General features: G+C 44.7%; 2 protein-coding genes across 2 annotated transcripts; one reads left to right on the top strand and one right to left on the bottom strand.

Annotated features, from left to right (window-relative positions):
* Positions 1-1,504: 1,504 nt before the first annotated feature.
* LOC119407043 (acetylcholine receptor subunit beta-like) lies at positions 1,505-9,149 on the top strand. The gene is made up of 8 exons (XM_037673874.1): positions 1,505-1,674; positions 2,968-3,125; positions 3,695-3,739; positions 4,145-4,254; positions 5,979-6,111; positions 7,122-7,270; positions 7,926-8,152; positions 8,807-9,149. The coding sequence occupies exons 1-8, from the start codon at positions 1,611-1,613 to the stop codon at positions 9,121-9,123; spliced, it is 1,203 nt and encodes a 400-aa protein (XP_037529802.1). The 5' UTR covers positions 1,505-1,610; the 3' UTR covers positions 9,124-9,149.
* Positions 9,150-9,907: 758 nt separating this feature from the next.
* LOC119407044 (neuronal acetylcholine receptor subunit beta-4) lies at positions 9,908-22,428 on the bottom strand. Its single transcript, XM_037673875.2, has 9 exons — positions 22,324-22,428; positions 21,424-21,587; positions 20,754-20,798; positions 19,792-19,901; positions 18,686-18,752; positions 15,114-15,278; positions 14,334-14,401; positions 12,287-12,513; positions 9,908-10,347 (listed from the first exon to the last, which is right to left on the bottom strand). Exons 1-9 carry the CDS (start codon positions 22,379-22,381, stop codon positions 9,995-9,997), a joined length of 1,257 nt encoding a protein of 418 aa, XP_037529803.1. The 5' UTR covers positions 22,382-22,428; the 3' UTR covers positions 9,908-9,994.
* Between the last annotated feature and the right edge of the window lie 549 nt (positions 22,429-22,977).

The raw sequence follows: 22,977 nt of genomic DNA on the forward strand, positions 1-22,977 counted from the left end.
AACCAGTTTAGGAAACCGGTTTGCTACCCTACACATGGGAACAGGGTGGGGGAGATTTAAAGATGGAGAGGAAAGAGAGAGAGAAAGATAGCACATGACACAGCACACACAGAGTCAGTCACAGTCGTGGTACGCGACATTTCTGTCACAGCCGCTTGTCCAAGATCGTCTCTCTTAAGTCTTCCATTGTATAATATTTCTGGGATGTTGCTTTGTGAAACGGGGTGAAAGCATTTCTCAAGCATTTGTGGCTTTTTCCTTTTCCTCTCACCCCTCGCATGCATGTTAGACTTCATGTATATCTTCTTGATGTTAGAATGGATTTATTTATTTATTTATTTATTTATTTATTTATTTTGCGGTAGAGCAATATGATGTGACAGCAGAATGCTGCGACGTGGCGGCTTTGACTCCAGGTTACGAAGGCCACATCCCTATGACAGTGCAGCGCAGAACGTTTTCGTCCAAGCAGCAGGGGCAGGTAAAAAAAGAAAACAAGTAGCCGAAATGACTTGGGACTAACAAAATAAGATCGCAAAACAGGTGCATAAACAATTCCACTTCACGTGATACAATGTCTCGCAAAGTTGTATTCCTAGTTAAGCTTTCTTGAATCGTACAATATATGCCACTGTTCATAACATCTAACTGGTACTCAAAGCCACACGGTGTAAAGGAATCATCAGCTTCACTTTCCAAAAGACTTATGTGATATAGTAGATAGACCAAGTGTATGTCTTTTAGAAAAAGTCATGTTTTCGTCTAGCCTTTAGTGCTGTAAACGTGGCTTCATCAGTATCGATGTCCTCATTTATTTAACAGTGATTGATCTACGAAGCAGAAACCAGGAGGCTTACGAAGAGGGTTCAACTTAGGTTGAGGACGACGCAGCGAGCAATGGAAAGGCAAATGATAGGCGTAACCTTAAGGTACAAGAGAGCAGAGTGGGCCGGGGCATAAACGGATGTTAAAGACATCTTAGTCGAAATCAAGAAGAAGAAATGGGCAGGGCACGTAGCACGTAGGCAAGATAACCGCTAGTCATTAAGAGTAACCGACTGGTTTCCAAGAGGAGGCAAACGCGTGAGGGGAGACAGAAAGTTAGGTGGGAAGATGGATTACAAGTTTGCCGGTATAATGTGGCCGCGGCCAGTACAGGACCAGGTTGATTGGCGTAACAGGGGAGATGCCTCTGCCCTGCAGTGGGCGCAGTCCGGCTGCTGCTGCTGCTGCTGCTGATGATGATGATGATGATGATGATGATGATAACTTATACATACTGTATAAGCTCAGCTCGTCAGCTACACCTCGCGCGTTTCCTTTCCTTCCATAAAGGGTATAGTGAACCAGAGTCTTCTTTCCTATAGTTACCATCCTTCTCTTTCCGATCTCCTTTATCTTTCCCTTTCTTTCTCTCGCTCTCTGGTCTGTCCCAAAGTGGGCTGCGCGCTGTACCAGAAACGAAAGGGGAAAGGGTAAATTGTACGTAGTGTGATATGAAAGACGCCCCTTTCTGTGTTCTTGTCGCGCTCACTCTCACTCGGCCGTTGCAGCACGTTGTGTTGAACGCCTTCGCTTTCGGCGTGAAAGCCCTTACTCGGAAATTTACGATGACGTGCGAACTGCTACTCGTCATGTGCTGCCTCACAGCGATCCTTGCAGTAGTCGAAAGTGGTAAGTCGTGCTGGCTAGAAGGCCGAGCTCACCAAACTGTTTGTTTTTAAGCATTCTCAAATTTGACCATGGTCAAATTTGACCATGGTGAAATACCAATCATGCATGACTGGTATCGATGTCGTCTGGAAAGAGATAAAACGTAAGAATGACATTTTCGTTTTAAGCAAGCTACAGTGTTTATTTTAGGGAGAAAAAAAATGATAACTTTGTGGTCTTCGGATTATTAACGCGATAACATTCAAGAGCTCGTGTCGCAGAAATTATTGCGTCGGCGTCGTTGGTTGTGAGCGAAAAATCATCTTGTCCGTGACCGAAAAATTTAGAAAGATGCAAATAAGATATATAATAAAAAAATATTCGTGTTCGAGTGAGAATGGAACCGAGGCAGTCTGTGTGGCATACAGGTGTTCGACCACAGAGCCACGCCATTTCTTGAAACTACTTCGGAAAAAAGCACTCTATGAATGCCATGTAGTGGAAGGAGTCTCCTTAACGCATGTAATATTGCGTGGCAGAAGCGTAGAATCGCGCCAGGCGTCAAAACATGTGAATTGTGCAACGAGTGGGTTTTCTAAAGGCTCACCCATTACAGACCGCTCAGACATATTTAGTCAGCAGCAGCAGCAAAAGCATCAACAAATTGAACAGCTGCGTATGTTCGCGTGTTGCTTTATGGACGCGTAGTGGGCCCCTTCGCTGATTCGCAAAAGGAATAATTACGGCGTAGTGGGCACTTAACAACTGTACTTGCAGAGGGCAATGTAGGATACTTTGAAACGGTCAGTGTTACGCGCACAGTCGTTCGTTTCCTATCGGCACGGTTGAGGCATGCACCGAGAACTGAAGCTAGGCTAGCAGTTGAGATGGCGATGCGCACCGGGCCCGATTACGCTGTCGTGTAATCTCTTGAAGGCGAAGTTCAAGCGTCATTCCAAGTTTTCTTTTTTAATATATTTTCGACAACTTTGTCTTTCGTTCGCTTCACGTAGGTTTTTTTTTTTTTAATTTTACGTTGCCGTCGTTGTCTTATATTTAGCTGTGTTGTATCAATTCGTTCTGTATCTAGTATTTTCTTTAACAATGTAGCGTGTGCTTTATTCATACATTGGTGGATTCTCTAAAGGGAAGCTTGCTTTGCCTTGAGGCCCCATTTTGCCGGTGTTGGGCTGCAGGCTGTTGAGTGCTTATTTGAATGCCTGGCTGTACAACAGCTTGATTTGCTGCGTATGCTCAACTGGAGTCGCAAAAACCCTGCTTATTTATGTAGAGTCCCACCTCGGCATTGTGCAGGAACACAGATCGATGGCGCGTACGTGCCGGGAGTGCAGGAACTCAGGAGGCGTTTCCTGCAAGAAAGTGGATACGACCCGTCGTTGCGACCCACAAACCACAGCGCCGAACCGACAGCCGTGACCGTGGTCATTCCACTTTCCGAAGTCACCTATTTCGTGAGTCTGCCAGCCCGTGTTTCGAGGTTTTCAAACTCAACTTAGCGCGCGATTTCAACAAAGGCACCAAGATATTTACTATACATGTTTTTTTTTATGTAAAGCATTTCTTGGCGAGCAAATCTCAGCGTAAAATTGGGTGAATCAATGTCGGGGTGAAAAATGGCCTCATATCTATCTATCTATCTATCTATCTATCTATCTATCTATCTATCTATCTATCTATCTATCTATCTATCTATCTATCTATCTATCTATCTATCTATCTATCTATCTATCTATCTATCTATCTATCTATCTATCTATCTATCTATCTATCTATCTATCTATCTATCTATCTAATCAAAATTTGCATGAAACAACATGAGCGTATGAGAAACTTGAATGACAGGTAATGACAGGAATATCAAGGCTGTACGTCATGATGTAGCCACCTACACCATTGTTTTGCATGTATTCGTGCATAACAATCTTAGTTGGCCCTCGACTGCTCATGCTTGGGAATCGAGTGTCGACGATTGAGTATCATGACGAAGCGGTCCGTGGTTTGCTGTGCTCTCGTTACGCAGGCACTCGTAGGAGATTGGTTCACGGTCGCTCTATATTTCTGCGAGGTAAGAATACATTTAGATATTGCGCAGTTAGACTGCTCGAGCTATATTGTACGAAGAGGCGTATATTGCTCACAAGACAAATCGAGCTTCATAGTAAGTGCTGCAATTGTAGTTAGCAACCGCAATTAACTCTTGGTGAAATTTAGGTGCACTGAAACACACAGGAATGCGAACACAAATTTGTACGCGCGTACTGCATATTCAGTTTTGTAAGCGAAGTATTAGTGAACGCATTCCGTTAAGTGGGATAAGCTTACGAACCGCCTAAAAAGAAAAAAAATGAAGATAGCTCGTGGTGTGTTTTCGTTGGACATTCTGTCGTAATGTCGCGGATACCAGCCCGTCTTGCTCAAGGCAGTGGAAACTAATAGGTATTCACGTCTTTTTTCATTTTTTGGTCGATAGTATTGGAAGGATCCTCGCTTCTCGTGGGACCCTCGAGATTACGGCGGGGCTCATCGTTTTTCCGGAACCACGAAACAGATATGGTGGCCTCGAATCGACGTCGTCAATGCGTAAATGATTCATTTTTCGTCGCTTTTTTTTTTTCTAAACCTTTTTTTTTCTATATGTGGACGTTTTGCACGTCTTGCAATGCCCTTGCCATTGTTTCGTACAATAGCCACTGGCCTATGGCCAGACTTCAACGAGCATGTAATGGCTCATTATGATTTTGTACCAATATAAATGGCCACGTTGTACGATTTGCTCACTTTTACGCCTGCGTCATCACTTTTAGGGGCGAAGCTCCTTAAGGCGGCACCCGTTCGTCCCTCGTAGTCGTAGTAGTGCGTAACCAGTCGTAACGCTAGTACCAGATCTTGACCTCCAAGGTGGTGCCGGTGGGAGATTTTTCCTGTGCGTTGTTGAACAATAAAAAATTCGCAGCGTGCGCGTTAACTAAAAGCCGAATTCTTCTGTCTCTCATTCCCCATTAGCAGCCATTGGCATGTTCCAGTAGGAAACGTTAGTAGAAGTAGAAGTGTAAGTGTTAGCTAAAAGCCGACTTCTTCTGTCTCTCATTCCCATTAGCAGCCATTGTTTACCTCCAAGGTAGTGCCTGGTGAGATTTCTCCTGTGCGTGATTAAACGATAAAAAATTTGTTCAAAACGCCGTTGATTGATGAAATAAACCAACGAAAAACGCCAGATGTTTTCTAAAAGCAAAACGAAAGAACGCCAGATGTTTCTAAAGCAAAACGAAAAGACGCCAGCTGCTTAACGAAAGACGCCAGATGTTTTCTAAAGCAATGGTTTTCTAAACAATGAAAATTCACAGCGTACATGTAAAATTAAAGTGAGCTGCAAGTCGTCATAACTCTCATCGAACCTTTAGTATAAACGCGCCCGATCTCACGTCGGTGATGATGTACTGGGCAGAATTCACGGAAGATTCACGGTTTACCGATGAACCTCCGCAGCTTCGCCCACTCATCATCATTCACTCCGTGGATATGCTGTGATTTTTTCCCTGTTTCTTTCTGTGCTTCACGTTGTTTCACCTGCTAAATTAGTCTTTTCTGCACGTTGTGTCTGCTGTACAGCTGCGCAAGTGCGCCAATACAAAGGCTTCCTAGCTACGCGTGCGCACTGTACAAGTACTTGATTGATTGATTGATTGATTGATTGATTGATTGATTGATTGATTGATTGATTGATTGATTGAGTGATTGATCGATTGATTGATTGATTGATTGATTGATTGATTGATTGATTGATTGATTGATTGATTGATTGATTGATTCATTCATTCATTCATTCATTCATTCATTCATTCATTCATTCATTCTTTCATTCATTGCGAAGGCATTGCGAAGGTGCTTTTGTGTGTGCCTGCTTGTCCGGATTTAGTAAAATCTTTCGTATGCTTGCGAGCAGTCACTGGGGAATGCGAAACTTTCTGCTTCCGCCCCGCATTTCTTTTCCTTTTTGTTTTAAGCAGGTGTCTATGTGTTCAACAATGCCGCTCCGTTCGATTTTGATTTCTGGCTATAGTTTATATGTCTGTCAAAGGCCAGCTTGTTCTTTCATCTAAATAACTACGCAGCATATAATAAATGCAAGAATACAAGTTGTCTTGCTTTGTCCATTGACTTCATATAACTTCTCGTTTTAAAGAAGCCGGCTATTTATTTGTTCTCGAAGGTTTCATTCTTGCTGTCAAAGGATGAACCGACAAATCAATTACTCACGTTAAAAATCACCTAACTTGTCGGTATGGTTTCGTGTGTGTCTACAGAAAAAGGCAGGACGTCGACTTGCTCCAGCAGAGGGTCACTGTCTACAACGACAGCAACGCGTGGTCCTGTGCGGCTATGAAGGTGAAGACACCTTGCAGGGTCGATCTCAGTGATTTCCCGAACGACAAACAGGTATACCCATACTTAATGCCTGTCCACATTTGACGATTATGATGCCATCCAGTTATATACCCGAATAATCGAGAAAGAAAACTAAATATTTTGGCTAAACGGGATATTTTTGGTGTTTTTGTTCGCTTAGGAATCTGAAAAATGGGCCCAAGTTCTCAGCCTACAAAAGTCACGCATTAAAAATTAAATTATGCCTCGCTCACAAAAGCTCACTTTCCGTATCCCTTCCTGCACAAGCAAGGACACAGGTATGGATTAGTTTGACATGGCTATTTATTTTACGCCCATGTTAGTGCTACAAATCATACAAATATTGTTTTTGGAAGCTTCGTTCACTGATATCCCCCTGACCGATCTAAGAAATGTAGTTTCGAGAGTGTTGCTTGGGCTAACATATCAAAGAATTAATTAAACGTTATTCTTCGAGTGTGGAGTGTGAATTATATTGCGTGAATTAATTCCAGTGTGAATTAAACGTTATTCTTCGCAGTGTTTGCGAAGGACAGAGACGCAAGTAAAAGAGGACAATTAGTTTGCCGGGGGAAAAAAACAGCAAACGCCGAAGCCCAAAACATTTGTTGCAATAGTACTTTGACATGGGCAGTTTGCTTCACTTTCTGTGTATGCGTCTTCGTACGCTGACTCGCCGTAGTAGATTGACAGCTAAGGCGTCTCGCTGCTAAGCTCGAGGACACAGGTGCGATTCTCGGCCACGTAGGCCTAAATCCAATCAGGGTGAAATGCAAGGACACCCGCTTAAGTAAGATTTAGGTGCATGTTAAGGGAAAGCGTGTGGTAAAAATTAACGCGGGGTCTCACACTGCGGCCTGCTTCAGAAACATATCGTGTTTAAGGCACGTCAGAACCCCGAAATTTATTACGTTTTCTTAGGTTGTTATAGGATAAAATCTACCTCAGCCAACTATTGGCATAACAAGATGGAATTACGGAAATCTACGCTGCTACAACATTATTTCATGCGTTTACAGTCCACGCGTTTTGTTACACAGACGTGCAGCCTCCGAGTCGGCGCGAGCGCCTACAGCGACAGCGAGGTCAGAATGGCAGGGTACGTCACGTGGGGTGTTCCCCACGTGAACGCCAGCACGGAGTGGGTCCTGGAACACCTGTCCTTCGGCAGCCATGCAGAGACGAACAGGTGCTTCGTCATCGTTGCCGTAACCTAGTACTACCATAAGCGAGGAACTTGTGACGCTTTGCCTCTCAGTGCCCCAATCTCTTTATTTGGCACTCTCTAGAAATAAAGGGCGTATTTGGGGCGTATTCCTGTCGTAGTGCACGTCAGTGTATGTGCGCCCTGCTGTATTTCTCGGGTTCAATTTGTGTTTCGTCGCGCTGCCCAAGTGGATCTCGGAGGCCGCGAAGAAAGGAGCGCGTGGTTGAGATATTCGCCGCCAGGTGCCGCAGCAATCCCAGATATTCACAAGAAAACCGCACGCTCTTTCAATGAACTCACTCAATTAATTTTCATTAATTAGCCTGACGGTTAATTGGTCCTTACCATAAGTGAACTTATGCTCCGTTATTGTGTGTATCCAATATAACCCTTAACTTGAACTATAACCGTCGATTTCGTAGCAGTTTTATTTTTTATGAGACTTTTTTTTAATATTGAGAAAACCGGAAGTGAAAGCTCGACCGGAAGTGTTTGTAAGAGAAACAAGAGGGTCACTCCGCACTCGGGCCACGAGTTACTGTGCATGCTACCTTTGTAGTATATGCAGTAACTCGCCACTTATAGTTGTCTTATGGTCTGCCTTTGACATCTAATGCGGTTTTAAAACGAACAACAGGTCCTTCATAGACGTCGTCTTCCACCTGCGGAGAACGGCCCGTCGTCACCGCTACACATTCACCATGCCCGGGATCTCCTCGGCTCTGGCACTTCTGGCCGCCTTCTGGATTCCTCCGGACTCAGACCGGAGGATGACGCTCGCCTGCCTCAACATCCTCGCCCTCGCCGTTGTCCTCAACAGGATGTCGCTACTGATGGCCGCGTCAGTAACGGTTCCCAAAATGAGTATGCCACTTCGCCAATTGCCAGCACTATTCAATGTATACCGCGGAGCCCGTGGGTGCTGCATTGTTTTTTACTGCAGAAGGCCTTCTATGCATAGTTTAAATGTTGTTGGAAAATGCTGGCTGTTTTGACTTGTTGCAATTTTTTTACAGCGTAGCTGTCTTATTCTACTCTATGACGTAGTCGTAGTTGTTGTCGTAGTAGTAGTAGTAGTAGTAGTTGTAGTAGTAGTAGTAGTAGTAGTATAGTAGTAGTAACAATAGCAGTAGGCGTCACGCAGGTCACGTGACCATAGGGGGGACTGAATAAATAAATAAATAAAACTAAATAATGACAATGATGACGATGATGATCCTCGTGAAGGAAGGAAGGATAAGGGGAGAAAGAGGCAGGGATGTTAACCATTCTAGAAGGACCGGTGTGCTACCTTACACTGGGGGAAGGGATGGGGGAGATATAAAGATAGAGAGAGAGAAGGAGAGCACGGACGCACAAAAAGTCACACACATCTCACAGTCATGCTAACGTCGTTAACTTTGCCTAAACTTACGAGCAAGATGAAATGCCTGACGAAAAGGACGACACTCTTCAGTAGTATTCTTCAGTAAGAAGTTTCTACTTAATTATTTGTTTCTTGTTTTCTTTCTATTTCAGTTTTGTTTCTCGGCCTAGGCACTCTCGTAGGGTTATTCACCGCGGCTGCAAGCATACTCATCATCAGCGCGTCACGCTCCAATTCCAGAATCCAAGTGCCAGGTAGCTTACACCGCTTCCTCAGTGGCTTCGTGGCGATGCTTCTGTGTATAAATCGCACCTACCCGACCACCGTTACCGAATCGTACGACCGTCAAGAGGTTACGACGTTCAACGGCTCATACGAGAGGAGAAGGCGTTGGCTCATCTTTGCGCAAGCTGTGGACCGCGTCTTCTTTGTCGGCTTTGCATTCGCTATCCTGGTCTTCTTTTTGTGACGCTGAACAGTTAATAAAATGCTGCTAATGCGGCACGATAAACCTAACCGCACTTATTGACATCAACGCTATTGTGACGTCACGTGCATGACGTCAATTCTGATGACTTCACGCACCAGTACGGCTAGTTGTGATGACGTGAGGCGCCAAAACATTCACAAGAGCCACGGAGCGGAGCGGCCGGTAATGTCATGATGTCTTGCGCCAGCACGTGACGAGAAGCTCATACCGTGTTGTGACGTCGGGGTACAGTAGGAACCGAAACAAGCTTCCAAAAACATACCATGATTACTCTTTCAGGGTGCACTCACGATTATCAGTACATTTTCTAGGCTCTTGAGGACTTGGCCTTTCATTTGAAGCAAAAAAGATGACAACTGAAACTCTTCGTGTCAGCACCCCTTTAGTGAGCAAAAGAATCTCGTTGAAGTTTACGAAAGAAGGGGAATTTAAGAGCTCGTTTTTCTTTGTTAGACACAAAGTTAATGACAACGAACTAACAATCAAGCCCAGGAAAGTGCAAGGGACATTATTTGTAGTAATTATGACATAAATTTCAATAGACGCCCGATAAAGTGGACAGATATACCCGACAACCGGACCCTGACAGATATGTCCGATAAAGCGGACGGGAGGACGACCACCGCCGTAGCTCAGTTGGTTGAGCATCGGACGCGTTATTCGGAGGTTCAAGGTTCGGTCCCTGCCGGCGGCATGTTGTCTTTTTGTCCACTTTAATTTCTTCACATATATATCGTAATCACTTGAAATAACGTCCCCTATACTTTCGTTAGCTTGATTGTCTGTTGGTTCCCGTTGAAGCTTAGACAGAGTCTACAGATAATCTCAATTCGTCTTTATGCAAGTGGTGTCACAGCGGCATCACGCAAACTGCAGCAACGAGGAAGACAGCTACGAATAGTCGATCGAGCGCGTGGGCTACCAGGAGCCACTCCCTGGCCCGCTCCTCGGACAGTCTCGTGACCGGCTTCTGCAGAGAAAGTTCGTCCGTTCCCACAGCTGGAGCGGTGTGCGCCGCTCCGTGTCGTGTCATGTCGTGGTGGCGGAGGCAGAGCGCCATGCCTGCCGACCCGGTCAGGAAATGGATAACGGAAGCCGGAACAGCCACCGGAAACAGCACGTGCGCCGACGTCACGTTGAGGAACGCCACGGCAATGGCGACCACCAGGGCTTGCAGCAACATGGCGCCCTCCAGGAAGAAGACTGCGAGCGGTGAAAGTCAGCGCTTCAGCATCATGCAGGACCTTTCCATAAGCCGTTCATGAGCAACGCCTCCCGTGCTAGAGAGAAAATATGCTTTAATGAAATGCTGGAGATGTCAGCTTAGCTGTTCGCCCGACATGCTGTTCGAGGTGCTGGGTGATGATTATGATATATACACTGATAGGCACGCAACAGCACATATAGCACAGACACACGCATAGATTACATTATTTACAAAATTTCTTTAAGGCTCAAGGATCGCAAGAAGAACGTCAAGAGCGCTTTCGTGGCGCGTAGCGCACAGGTGGTGCTCTGCCACGGGCCCATAGAATATACCGCAATGCTAATCTCGAGTCCCGTTCAATGAGTAATGCCGCCGTCAGAGACTGTCTCTCTCATGCGATCGCCTACAGTGACACAGAACATGTTGCAGGTCTTCTGGGCCGTTATATTGAATGCATATTGGCTAGTCAGACAGCTTAATCTTGCTCTTGAAGTAGTTCGTACAGGCGACGAGTGCACAGTATTACCTATGGATCGTCTACTGAAACATGCACAGCAGGAACCCTAGCTGATTTTGGCATGTCATCGCGGAAGACTTCGCGGGTTTTTGCATCCGACGGTTACAGAAACCACGACTTCACGTGCGAGGAGTTTTCACGCGTAGTTTTCGTGTGCTGTCGAAAAGAAGTTCGCCAGCACCGCAAGTGGAGTTGTCTTTAGTAAGGCGTCTACCTTTCACGTAGTCGTGTGAAGTATGCGCCAGTCGTATTCCTACACTACGATATGCCTATTGATCACATGTCCCGGTGGTTCTGCAGAGTCAATTCAACAGATTGCTGGCCCTCCTTCGGCACACCTGTCTCGCCTTCGATGTGTTGATCAGAAGGGCGTGCAGAAAAAAAAGCTAGCATACATATTCTAGGCTGCAGAAGTTCAGGGGAAGAAGGAAGCTTGCAGAGAAAAAAAATCCTTTAGCGGGGGCGTCGCTGAAACCGACGTTTCGGCAAGCACACGTGCCTTTGTCTTTGCTGCCTTGATAAAGAGACGTCTGCTTGTCGGAACGTTGTCTCCAGCGACGCCCTGTGTTCAATGATATTTCATATATTCTCTCTGGGTACTCCACAGCCTCATAATCCCATACCAGCTCAATAAACACTGTTCACCCACTTCATACCTCTATATGACTTCCTTACTCGACGAGTTCCCGTCTCTCTTCCTTGGGCTTTTTCTCATGATATCTCTATCACGGTCGGTGAGACCTTATTCGCAATAATACCTACATTAAGATAACAGCTTCATTGCGAATGGCTCAATTCCTTACTTATAATATGCGAATGAGACGAAGAGGTTCTCCGGTCCGCTAAAGTGGCGTTATCACTGCGGGCTTCTTTTTTTCCATCGCCACGTCAAGGGATGGCTGAGCAATGCTTTTTTCAAGGTTGTTGCATTTGTGACTCGTTTATGGGAAATTTACGCGCATTCATTTATTGAGCGATATTTATATTGTCGTTTGCATCGCTTTAGCTAAGGTGCTTCTTTGTATACGTGGGCGCATTCTGCTAGTTTTCAGAGCCTTGTAGTAGTACTTATAGCCCTACAGCTTAAGTTAGGTAGTTCAGGACACGCACATGGTACGTAACATTTTGATATCTGAAACACACAAGCAGGCTGTTATTCTAAAGATATCATTCTTGTAATCATACCACCTCCTTTTCTGCGAGTGTCCATCGCACAGCCTGCATCACCTCCGCCTTAATTAGTAGTAGCAGAGTCATTCAATGCATTGAAGGACTCTGGCAGTATTAAGCTTTGTAGGTAGCAACGGCTGAAATCTTCTTTGACCTTTCATGAATAATCGTTCACTGGGAGGTACTATTAAAATAGCGAAAGGAAGCTCATCGTACATTGTCACGTCCATCATTATACTGTTTCTTACTAATTTTCGGTGGTCTGTAGGAGTCACCAAGAAGCGGGACCATCCTGCGCAGCATGAGAGCAAGCAGCAGCATGTTGATGCAGCACAGAGTCAGGCGACGGCTAGAGTTGGCGGGAAGCCAGAAGACCAGCAACATAAGCACCACGGACGATAGCCAGGGCAGAGTGACGCTGAAGAGGTACTCCGAGGAACGCCTCCGGATGCGAAACGTCAGTTCCAGGTACGTCCTGCAGTGCGGCATACGGACAACACTGATATGAGTTAGATGTGTTTTGGGTTTCTTTATCTCGTGATGAAACGTTCTGATTCACTAAAGGAAAGAGAACAGCGCTAGAGTCAGTGTATAAAGTTTAGATGATAGCATGAACTGTGTCTGTATGTCAGACGTGGCAAAATTACTCCTAAAATGTAATTTGATTACATTACTAATTTTTTCTAAAATATTTAATAGCGTAATTAAATTTAATTACAAATTACAGCTGGCAAAAAGCAATGACATTACACTGCTATTACTTCTGAAAAGTAATGAAATTAACAAAATGTCATCATTCATGCATTAACTAATGTAGACTTTATTTGAAGCAAATGTAAAGTGAAATTTTGGAGATCTTTGTTCAACATCCGAAGCTTGAGGTTTGGCGCTCAGATTAACTAGTATTTGCTATTTTGTTTCTTTTTTTTTTGCTCAATATTTTATGTCATAAGGGAAGCAGACAGGCTATATTTTAGTCAAAAGTAATTGGGACGTAACGAGTAATTTTCTTGAAATTGCTCACTTGACGTAATTCATTGCGTACCAGATTACTAGCCCCCAAGGGTAATTTATTGCATTGCGCATTACAGCAAAATATAATTTAGTTACTGCAATTTCATTACTTTAATTGAATTACTGCCAAGTCTCTTATATGCGTCTCCATGCGGGATTCCCATGTGTTTGTACAATCATTTGAAACATGCCCCGTACGACATGTGGCCATATACTGGTCGTTATGTCAGATGTATGTGGGTTTTATATGATCACGTGCGAGTCGGTGCGACACACCACATATGTTCATACTGAGGATGTGACAACATGCGGGTGTACATATGTGATACCAAAATACTCGTATAAGATTACTGAATACGCTGCATCTGCTTTTTTTTTCGACAAGAAAGCAATGGCTTGACTGAAATAGCTGGAGAGACTGAGCAAGTAACCAAGTGAGGAAGAAAGTGAGGAATAGGAGAGAAAGGAAAGGCAGGGATGTTAACCAGTCTAGAAGGACCGGTATGCTACCCTACACTGGGGGAACGGATGGGGGAGGTATAAAGAGAGAGAGAGAGAGAAAAGGAGAGCACGCACGCACAAAAAGTCACACACATCTCACAGTCATGCTAACGTCGTTAGTCTATAACCACCGGTGCAAGTGTGATGCCTTCAAGAAGTTGAGCACTGCCTTCGTCGCCTTCACCCGCGATGACCTCTCAGGACGACATTCCAGAATGGTTTCTGCCGTCATCGGTCTGGGATCTATGCGAGCAAGAGCGACTGCGAGTGATTTTCTCTGCGCGTTGTAGCGAGGACAGTCGCATATGTGCGGTAGTGTCTCCTCGCTACTACAGTTGTCACAAAACGGGTTGTCAGCCATTTCGATTTGAAAGGAAAATGACTTTCGAGGAAATGCTCCACAATACCAGTAACTTTCGAACTGACTTTCGAAGAAATGCTCCACAATACCAGTAACTTTCGAATTGACTTTCGAGGAAATGCTCCATAATACCAGTAACTTTCGAATTGACTTTCGAGGAAAATGTCTTTCGAGGAAAATTACTTTCGAGGAAAATGACTTTCGAGGAAATGACTTTCGAGGAAAATGGCTTTCACGAAGTGAAGAAAGAATTAACTGAGACAGTTGGGCTCTGATCCCGTGAGTGAGTGCGATTTAGTTACCAATATGCGTGTATGTCAATAACTCTTTATGCTCCACAATACCAGCAACATTGATTTTCGATTAGGAATGTGGCTTGAAAGATAATGGCTCTTCGAAATGGCACTTGTGACTCTTACCTGTTCAACAATTCTCCGCTTCCCCACATCGGGAGCACCGTCACCTCCCACTGGTGGTCCTGCCAAGGCTTCAAGGCACAAGAAATAACGAATTATTAAAGCACAGATCCAGACCGTCCCGTGAATACACCGCAACTACACAATTTAAACGCCGAAACATCTATTTGTCTATGCAGTGTTTTTAATTTAACTGGATAGCATTCCCCTATTGCATTAAATGTATAACTAACATTTCATGGTCATTAGAATGTCACGTTATCTCTGCAAAAGAAAATATATATATTTCTTTCGCTTCTCACTTCACCATCCTCCTTGTGGTATTGTACTGTAATACGGTCAAACACTTCTTAATAGAGATTGCCTTGTTGCTGGCTGCGTCATATTTTTTTTTTCATGAAATGCCTTGTCCATTTGCGATAACGCTTACAGTGATCGGTCCAATATACTAGCCTACCGTCAGCTACGGACCCAGATGCCAATACACTAATGCATGCTAGAAAGTCTGAAAATGTTAAATATCTGTATTTTTAAAAAAAACTATGATCACATCTGTAAGCAACAAAACTTCTGCTCACCATTTAAACTTTCATTTCACTTTCAACATTTCATGCATTTGTCTCTTAATGGCTGCGGATTCTTAAAGATATGAAGTACAGGAAGCAGGTTTCATAGCTAATGGCTGTATAGGGAGTTCCACTGTTCCACGCAAACTGTACAAGTCGAAGGCTATTAAAAAATTGCGCTAGATCATAGATGCATAAGTGTGTCTTGAATACGCACATCAGTAGCAGTCAGGGCGTTCTCCGCTAGATCGGCCACGGTGTCGTACTCCTGCATGTCATTGCTGTAGGCAAGAGACGAGAAGCGTATCTTGCACGTGTGCTCGTCCTTTGGGAAATCGGTGAGATCCATGGGACACGGGACCCTGATGCGCGTGTACGGTGACTGCGATGTAGCGACAAGACAGTAATAACTTGGCAACGCGCTCCCGCAGCTGTGCTTGTAAAACATATTTATTTAAAAGGACACTAACAAACACTATCATAGACGCGTGCTGATCTGAGCAACCTATATATCAAGGGAAGCGAGCCTATCTAAGGCAGTTCTTGCGGTTCCAGTGCATTTAATTGCAGTACTCTAGGTGTTGTGCAGTATATCATAGATTGAAGCGCGAAAATTTGGGGTTAAGTAATGCTGGCACTTTCATTTCCATTCACCTACAGCTCGTGCCATATCGGCGTAACTGTTACTCGAACACTTATATCAGGGCCAACGTTCCCTTTAACGGCCACATCAGCAGCGACATGACGGGTTTATCGCGAGCAATTGCTCATAGCAGTCGCCATTAAAAAAGGTGACGCGTTGCAATTCTTGAGTACTGTGCATGCATTTAAGAAGTTACCTCCAAAATGTAAATAAAACTTACATTCACTTCTTAGATTCATTTCTTAGAACCAATTCCACAGAATATCATGAGCAGCTGAAATAAAAACCGAATAAGTGCGAATCCTAGAACGTAATGTAATGGTGTATGTGACTTCCCATTCACACATGTGGATTATTCATGCCTATTTTTTACTATGTACGCACCTTCCAATCTCCTATTACTATATTATCTGGCGGAGTGTCAAAGAAACGACTCCGATATCTGAGCAATAATGTGCAGGCACTTCACACTATCTCCGGAAGTTATCTCATTAATTCCTTAAGACGCCTCACTACATCTGAGCTTAGCGCTTGTCTTTTTTCTTTGTATACTCAAATGTATGCTCAAGTAGTCGTACGAAGCTCGTTGTTTATGGTCGCTATCTTTCGATGTAGCACTCGGCACATTTCCTTGCCTAGAACATAGAGGCGAACTTGGTATTATTCCTGATTATTCCTCTATGAAAGCATGAATTTGTCTCGCCACCTGCCGGCAGTGGCGAAAAGTAGCCTTTCAGGTTTTACTGCAGCATGGTCAAGGCGGTCCATTTGAAGATGCCGTTGGGCCGGTTTACGACAATAACGATACAGGCAATATTTGTCTGTTTTTTGTTCGTCACAAATACAGTGACGTTATGGTGAGGTCATGAGAGAAAGCAGACAAAACGGCGTCTTCAGATCAACCGCTTCGTCCACGCTATTGTATTGTATACCTGCTCAATTTCGACAGCACGCGGCAAACCTCCCCTAGGGCGGTTGCTTGACGCAGTTGCCGGCAGGCGGCGGCACGAAACCGTGCGAGGACTGTCTTCGCAGTAACTCTTTTTTGTGGATAGTCTAATTCAAGTTCGTATTTCTTTTCTTTGGAAAGTGGGCAAGTAACTGTTCCAAGCGCCATACTGAAAGATGGCCAAATTAAAATGCGAGTTTTCTAAGAAACCTGTGCAACAACTGATCAGTGGTAAAAGCAAAAAGAAAACATGGCTGATCCCTCCGTCATAGGAATCGGTATAACACGAAAGTGAAACGTGTCTTCACAGAAGTAGTGCTTATGATATATGAGAGCTTGTACAATGTCTATTCGTGTTTGGCAGCTATAGCACCGTTTGACGTGGATGCACCCATGTTGACAGCATGTCTCTATCGCGACGACTAACGCCCATGATCATGATTAAACCGTTGAGGTAGCTGACGGTGTGAACATATATTTGGACACAGCGAATCGTGAATCGCGCGTAAGGATGATATCAACAAGCTCATAATCAACATTGGTACCCGGTATGCACTTCTTCAAAGCGTCGTCAATTAAGGAGAGAAACGGCACGGTGTGCGCTTTCTAGTAATGGGTAGCCGACGCCTGTGCTCATGCATACATAACACACACTGCACTTCAGCAACGCGGGAGGTAGAGGTTCGTAGCCTGAGTCGCAAACGCGTGCGTCCCGCTGACCTCTGTCTCGCAGGCGCTGCTCTCGCTCCACCAAGGCACGACATTCGCCCGTCGAAATCGCGTCCTATCTGCAACGCATATTGCAGCAGTTTTGTTAGTCGGTGCTCTCGCAATTGAAGCAGTCGGCGGCAGAGAAATCACGTTCGTGCACGTGGAAGCTGCACTACTCCGATGAGCCGACGCACGCTAACACGAATACAAAGGCAAAGAACGTAACTGCGTCAAGGGTGCCTCGGCGACGCCAGCGCGGCCAGTCTACCTCTCTGGTATCGAGACGCTTAACCATGACCTCCGATATCACGTGCAATCTCGGAGTAAGCGCTAGTAAGTGTCGATCGTGAAGCATTACTTCTTTTCACCTCTCACAGACGGCGGCACCGCCCCGCTCTGCCTAGAGTTACTGTATATGCTACCTTTAGGTAGCAGAGTTGCGCATCTGTCTTCCAAACGCCGCTAGCAACCATGCATTGTGGAGAAGCTGACGCTCGGGCCAATTTTTGTATTTTTGGACGCCGCCGCTGTAGCGAGCTGTATTAACACGAGTCATCGATAATCAATGTTTATCGCCGGTCTTCGACACGCCGGGCATGTTAATTGCCGAGACGATAGGCATGTCACCTGCACAAACGGAGTGCTACTTCACCGCATAGCTGTGGTTGCTAGCCGGACCTATGCGCAACTCTGCTACCTAAAGGTAGCATATACAGTAACTCTAGCTCTGCCCGCCGCGAAAGAGAAGGTGTGAAAGATATAAGGCGCGTCCGCGCCGTGCCTAGCATCTCTCGAGTTGGCTTAGTCGGTAGAGCGTCGGGCGCTTGCCGTCGCGGCCGCAACGTCGTGGGTTCGATTCCCAGCGGGGTATGTTTTTCTTGGTTTTTTTTCTTTCTCACCTGTTGGCGTCCATTTTATCAACGTCATATCCGTGACGGGTGTACTTGGTGGACCCCGGCATAAAACACTTTCGTGTTAAAAAAAATTTTTAGATATTAAAATAAGTACGCTCGGATTTGCACGGTACGTCCAAGCCTCCGTAACACCGACAACTATAGTGATCTAGTTCACTGTACCGACAACGTTGTTAGGCGTTACTGCTTTGCCACACAAAAATCGCTGAAACCATTGTAGAATATTCTCGCAGAACATTGTAGCAAAAAGCATCTAGGTTAGGCCAAGACTGATAACTATTCCTTCTTAAGATTCAATAAAGTTTCAGCACTGCGATGGCGGTACCTTGGTACGCATGATATAGGCGTAATAATGGAACACGCCGCCTCGAAACTCAGAGACCAACGTTCCATGGCACCGCAAATCTTCGCAATGAGTCGCTGCATTGTTAGTGAAAATCAAAAGTACGAATATTAGTGTACTAATTCAGCAGCGCCGCGCTACTATTATTCCTATTCCCGAAAGTTCAGAACAGTTCTGCAATGTCGAAAACCTGTGGCTCATGCACGATAGGGATGTCCATTAGTATTACCTGAAATACCATCCCGGTGTTTTCCAGATATACGTCATTGTACTCGATCTGCAAATCCTCGGGATTGCTGGAAATATGGGGGAAGATGGGAGGTGGTTCGGAGAGAAGAAAAAGAATTACTTGAATGAGCATTCATTATTCTCCACTTCATTTTTTTTCATTTGAAATACACTGAGCAGATTAAGAATCGAAACTTTTATTGAAGTAACAGACGCATGCACAAAATGCAGACCCCGCTACTGGCAGTCATAAAGATTCCATAATTTGCACATAACGAGTGTGAAAGCACCAAAATGGAAATATAACACTTGCTATTGCAAAGGCAACTTTTTAGGCATAAATGCGAATTCATTTGACATCGCAGAAGCTGCCCCCTTCGATAATTCGAGGAAAGCGAAATCCGCCACGGCGCTCGCCATGATTTAATACTTGTTTACGCTACAAGTAGAACGTTTCTTACGTGACGTAACTCGATTGTCTTTCTTGTAAATTGATCCTTGTGCTCCGCAACAGTTTCGCAAACAGTTAAACACGTAACACTAGCGGTATTTTATGCGTACACGTTTCTGTTTTTCGAAAACAAGGTCCACATGGGAGGAGTCAGAGCTGTGTTTTTGTCTCATTTGTGTTTTGCGGTCCACGCTATTTGCCATTCCTTGTACTGCTTCTATAGTGAATTACAAACGTGTCCAATTGATTACTTCATAGTCTTCCTCCCACTTTGCCTGAATCGCTAGTTATGACTGGCTTGTTCACCAAATTCCTTGTTAGCTTTACCCATTCTTGTGTCCATATAGGCTTCAATGGAGGCGTCAGCGCAGAAACAGCAAGTTTGAAAACTTAGTGCGAAAGGGACAAGGGCTGTGGCCTTGACAACACACGCGCTGACTTTGAAATGTGTATTATCGAGAACGGGAGGTAATCACGGGAAATATGTGTATCGTTGCGGATGACAAAAAATCTCTTGCGTGCCCCATTGAGACTGCGGATTGAAAGAATTAACGCATCAAAGCAAATCAGTTTGCTCTCCATAAGGAGCTGTCGTAGGAAAGAAACTAGTGTGGTTGGTTAAGTTGAGCGAACGCAGTAGAAAGATTTCATCTTACGCATTCAAGACTGACAGATCCGGAGTCCATATTTCGCTCGCTGGAAGGTCCAGTGTCTTCAGACCGCCGTATTCGCTCGAATTCCAAGAGAGGGCGTCGTCTGTCCACATCTGTTCATGAGAGAACAATGCAAACGGCACACAGGCCATACAGCATATCCTGCGTGCAAGTCGAGCTAGCATGCCGGTTTGAATAAGATGTCACCTCGCCGGAATTCTTGGTTTTTAAGAATATTATAAGAAACGTATGTCAGTCTGACGTTAGAGATAAAGACGGTGACGATGGAAAACAACTTCTTCTGGGGCAACAAATTTGTTAGGGTCAATGGTGTGTTAGCACGAACCGTGGGTCTCAGAAGCTAGTGATAGGCCCAGAAGAAATGTAGTGAGATTCATGGTATCAGCCAGTATCCTGCTCCTGTTGAGTATGGTCTTAGTATGAACCTAATCATTCATAAAGGAATGCGTAAATATCTGTGATAAATGAATTAGTTTTAACCTTATTTGTAAAGTTTCGTTAACTATTGTCAGCTACGTAATTAAGTTTCGCGCGCAACCTCTGTCCGCCTCTTGCATCAGTATAACTCGATGACTAGAGTTCAAGAATCTGTGAGCAAACGGTTTTTGAAACTTCTTAATAATCTTTAAAGAACATTCAATATATACTTCTTTGTTTTCCTGCGTGAAGAAATAGTTGTAATGCAAGAACTCGTCCTGCGGTATTATAGCCCTTTTCAATTTTTTTTTTGTGCTGTCTGTCTTCGCGATTTTAATATTGGCAGAATGTCTCGATGCGATAACGGGATATGCCACCTCCATAGTATCTCCTCTGCTTCACAAACTGGAGCACATATCCATTATGTCATTTTATTCTTATTTTCTGTTGTATAGCCACTTAGTGACAGTGGTAGGCTGTGCTTCTGAAGAAATATGCCTTAGAACACGAAAATAGCTGGCACTTACGAGAATCAGTGGTCCAACAACAGTCAGCCATCCCTGATCAAGTTCCTGCGTTATAAAGGATATCCAAAACTGACACGATACAAGAAAATATGCGTAAAAACTTGCCAGTGAGCTTCTATTCCACGTAAAACCGCAATCGTAGCATACAAAAGAGGCCGTATAAATAACTGTTAAAGTAAAAACGTTGAAAGTAGCACAGACCACGGAAAGTGGCCATGCCCTATTTTGGTCGTGCCTCGGTCCGCTTTTTAAGGGTCGAACTATTAAAGCGACAAGAAAAAGATAAGTCAAGTTACGCTAGCTTAGTACAAATCCAAACCAGACCGCACTTTCGGACTGAGATGGTGGCTTGAAGTGATGGGAAGTCCTCCAACAAGGTACTGCCTTTGCAGCCAGTATTTCGGTACAAGGGTATCGTAGATTGTTTTGTCTTGTCAACCTTGCCCTGATGATCGGAAAGTCTTCTTGTTAAAACATGTCCCCAGCTAAATTCTTCTTCGTCCACCGCTCAGTACTAGCTTGGTAGGCTTACGAACTCGCATACGCACTCTTTGCCGGTTAGTTGCTTCACATCAAGCACAGCAATCACAGCAAGTACAATAGTATTACAGTATTCAGTACAACAGGTACATCACATCAAATAAAGCAAGTTCACGCGGAGTACACTTACGACGCTGACGATATGGCGGTGAGGAAAAGACGCCTCGACCAAGGTTGCTGTAGTGTCGTTCGAGATAGGAAGGGGCCTCAGCGTTTTGTCGTACACTTCTGCATTCAGGAGTTTCTCGTGGAGACGTTCGATGTGTGTCTGTATATCTTGTCCTGTTGAATCTTCTGCAAATAAAGAAAAAGGCAACCTTCACATTGTGGTCGCGTTAGTACATGCCTCTCGAAGAGCGTGTGGGGAAGAATCCAGGTCTAATTGGCACGGGTACTTCAGTTTTTGAAGCATTGCTACTTCATATCGTTGATGGGACAGCTGCATATCTAGATGTGCATTCATACTTGGCTGATTACCAATCGGCATATTTTGCGCCCTCCCTAAACACCTAAGGGCGGGCGCAAAGCATGCACCATGCTTTTACCAGCTGGACCTGTCCAGTCATTCTTTAAATAGCTAGGGTTATGACGAAGCAGGTTTTTGATGATAATGGTGGCCGAAGGCCTCTGATGATGCCTTACAAGAACTCTTTGCTTCCCTTCTTCAATCCCGAAAAGCCAGACACCAAAGGTAGGCTATTGCGAGACTGCATGTCATCACTTCGTTTTCATTTTCACATCCATTGAGGAGCATCTTGCCTTTTGGACTCGACCAATTTAGGTGGGGGGGGGAAGGGGGGCGGCCACATTGACCCTCCCCACCAGCCTCCCCTAACGGGGAACCCTGCTCACGCCTATGCGTAAGCATCACGAACGATGGAAAGCGGCCGTCCTGTACATAGCTATCGCATTGAATTTGCGATGGCTGCAACAGATCATCAATGGTATAACAGGTTATCACGTTTCACCTTATGCAGAGAGGTAAGCGAAACATAACTGCCACCACCTTCGAGAGATGCAAATGACTTACCCGAAGGAACAAGCCGAACATTGCAAACCAAAACAAAGAGAACGTGCAGCTTCTTCATGCCTTCTCCTGCAACGATCAATTTCTCGCTTCGCCGATTCCTTCGCCACGTGTCAGGGGTGTTTGTAACTGATCTCTCACCAGGGGGCGGTACTGGCACCCCCCCGCTGCTTTGTGGAGCAAGCCCGCCTTTTCTTGCTCATCTCTTGTTACATCCAGAGCTATTTCGGCATCGGTGGCCGCGGCCTAGTGAACTCAGTCGACAAGCTCAACCCTTGAACTGTAGCTGTATCTCGTCTTCCATATTTGAAAATCACAGCATTGCTCATGAGAAATGTTCTACATTATCGGAATGGTTTATGTGGGAAGCTCGTTGTTTTTTGTATAATGTACCAAATGACCATATGGGATTATAAACATGGGCCCAGTGTCCTTTTGTAACAGGTCACGTGGCACCTTTTTCTGGATGTCTGTGTGCGTGTGTGTGTACTGTAACTCGAACAAACACAAAAGAATGGATGTTACAAAGAAATTGATGTATACCGCTGTCTGTTTTTCGGCGTGTAAATTATAAGATAATTTTATAAATGCATACGGAAATGCACCCAATAATGAAAACAAACCGGCACGATAAAAGCTTCCCACGCGTCCCTTTTC

This window comes from Rhipicephalus sanguineus, chromosome 10 (genome assembly GCF_013339695.2).
Source record: "Rhipicephalus sanguineus isolate Rsan-2018 chromosome 10, BIME_Rsan_1.4, whole genome shotgun sequence".
NCBI classification, from domain to species: Eukaryota; Metazoa; Arthropoda; class Arachnida; order Ixodida; family Ixodidae; genus Rhipicephalus; species Rhipicephalus sanguineus.